Below are 1,686 nucleotides of genomic sequence, written 5' to 3'. Positions count from 1 at the left end.
CACACGGCACACGACACACGACACACACAGGTGATACGCACGTTGACGTTCGAGGGTCCTCTATGGGACATCGCCTGGCGCGACACCTTCCTGATCTGCGCGTCTTCACAAGTACAAGCATGCCGCTCGAGACCTGAGGCTGCTGCGAAACTCACCTGTGTGTGTGTGTGTGTGTCGCGTGTGTTTGTGTTCTTCGCCCACGCAGGGCAAGATCACCATGACCATTCTGGGCACCGAGAACGCATTGCCCCCGCAGGAGCTCACTTGCCCGAGCGTCAACGTAACGATACATTTCTTTTGTCACGCACGCACACGGCACACGGCACACGGCACACGGCACACGGCACACGGCACACGGCACACGGCACACGGCACACGGCACACGACACAACGCGGGGCCATCCATTACACGCGTGTTTATAAACACGACAGGATGAGGAGTTGGACCTGGTGGAGCTGGCGGAGGGCCGAGTGTGGGTGGGCGATGAGGCGACGCGGGTCCGACGCGTCGCGCTGCACCCGCGGCTGGCCACCACCTCCACCCTCCTCAGCGCGCAGTGCTCCGCGGTGCAGATCTGGGACATCGCCAACTCGGACGCGCCCCTCCTCGCCAAGCGGGTCTCGTGCCCCGCCATTTATAACTTATTATTATTATTATTATTGTTCATTTGGTATTTGTTAGTATTTGTTATTATTATTGTTCATTTGGTATTTGTTAGTATTTGTTAATTTCTGAATATTATTTATTATTGTATATTTTTATTGAATCACTGACGTGGGCCAGTAGGTGTCCAAAGATTTGGTGCTCTGCGCCGAGTGGGATCCGCACAACGACAAGATCTTTGGCGTGGCCGGTCAACGGTAACCGCACACACGACACACAACGCGACACACGGCACACGCAACACACACACACACACACAATGCCTGCTGAGAAGAGCTGAGCTGAATTGTGTGTGCCTTGTAGGGGTACCATGAAGCTGCTCGACGCACGAGATGGGTCCTCGGAATACTCGTGCGTGTGGGTCAAGAGGCAGGCCCACGCAGCGCCCATCCGCGCGATGAAATGGAACCCCTGCGTGCCCCACTGGATCGCCACCGGAGGTAACGCACACGACACACATGACACACGCACCACCGCACGTGCGGACACGGCACGACACACGCACCACCGCACACGCATACACAGTACACGGCACGTGCTGACGCGAGAGTGGTTAGGTGAGGAGGGGCTGGTCAAGTTGTGGGACTTGCGGTACGGGGCGAGGCCCGTGTGCACGATCCACGGCCACACGGGGCCGGTCAATTCGGTCGACTGGAACGCGGCACACCCGGACCTGCTGGTCTCGGGCGGGTCCGATCGGAGCCTCCGCGTGACCTCGCTCACCGCCGACAACCTGGCCGTCATCGGCTCCATGTCCTGCGGCACCCTCACCGACCAAATAACACAAGGTCAGTACACAACACACACGGCACACGGCACGACACACGACACACACGGCGCACGACACGCACGGCACACACAGGACAAGGACTGATGGAGAGGTGTGCAGTGGGCTGTTCGGGATTCAGTCGAGACCGGTGTGTGGCGGCCACGGCCAACGGCGTGATCCACACGGCCCGCTTTGGCCCGGGCTTCTTTTGAACCCCTCACCCAACAGCTCTCCCGGTACGCGCTCAAATGAC

The 1,686-nt window shown here is 59.0% G+C and overlaps 1 protein-coding gene across 1 annotated transcript in view; it reads left to right on the top strand.

The window, feature by feature from the left end:
* ACA1_205670 (WD domain, Gbeta repeat domain containing protein) overlaps positions 1-1,686 on the top strand; it is a gene marked incomplete at both ends in the record, with an annotated part of 2,776 nt that overhangs the window by 130 nt on the left and 960 nt on the right. Inside the window, 6 exons of the mRNA XM_004367417.1 lie at positions 31-111; positions 206-280; positions 433-618; positions 788-861; positions 968-1,104; positions 1,222-1,456. Coding sequence (XP_004367474.1) covers positions 31-111; positions 206-280; positions 433-618; positions 788-861; positions 968-1,104; positions 1,222-1,456 — 788 coding nt within the window. The remainder of the gene's footprint in view (positions 1-30; positions 112-205; positions 281-432; positions 619-787; positions 862-967; positions 1,105-1,221; positions 1,457-1,686) is intronic.

The sequence above is a fragment of the Acanthamoeba castellanii genome (assembly GCF_000313135.1).
Source record: "Acanthamoeba castellanii str. Neff unplaced genomic scaffold scf7180000084755, whole genome shotgun sequence".
NCBI lineage: Eukaryota > Discosea > Longamoebia > Acanthamoebidae > Acanthamoeba > Acanthamoeba castellanii.
The sequence above is the reverse complement of the archived record's forward strand: the minus strand, read 5'-3'. Positions and strand labels throughout refer to the sequence as shown.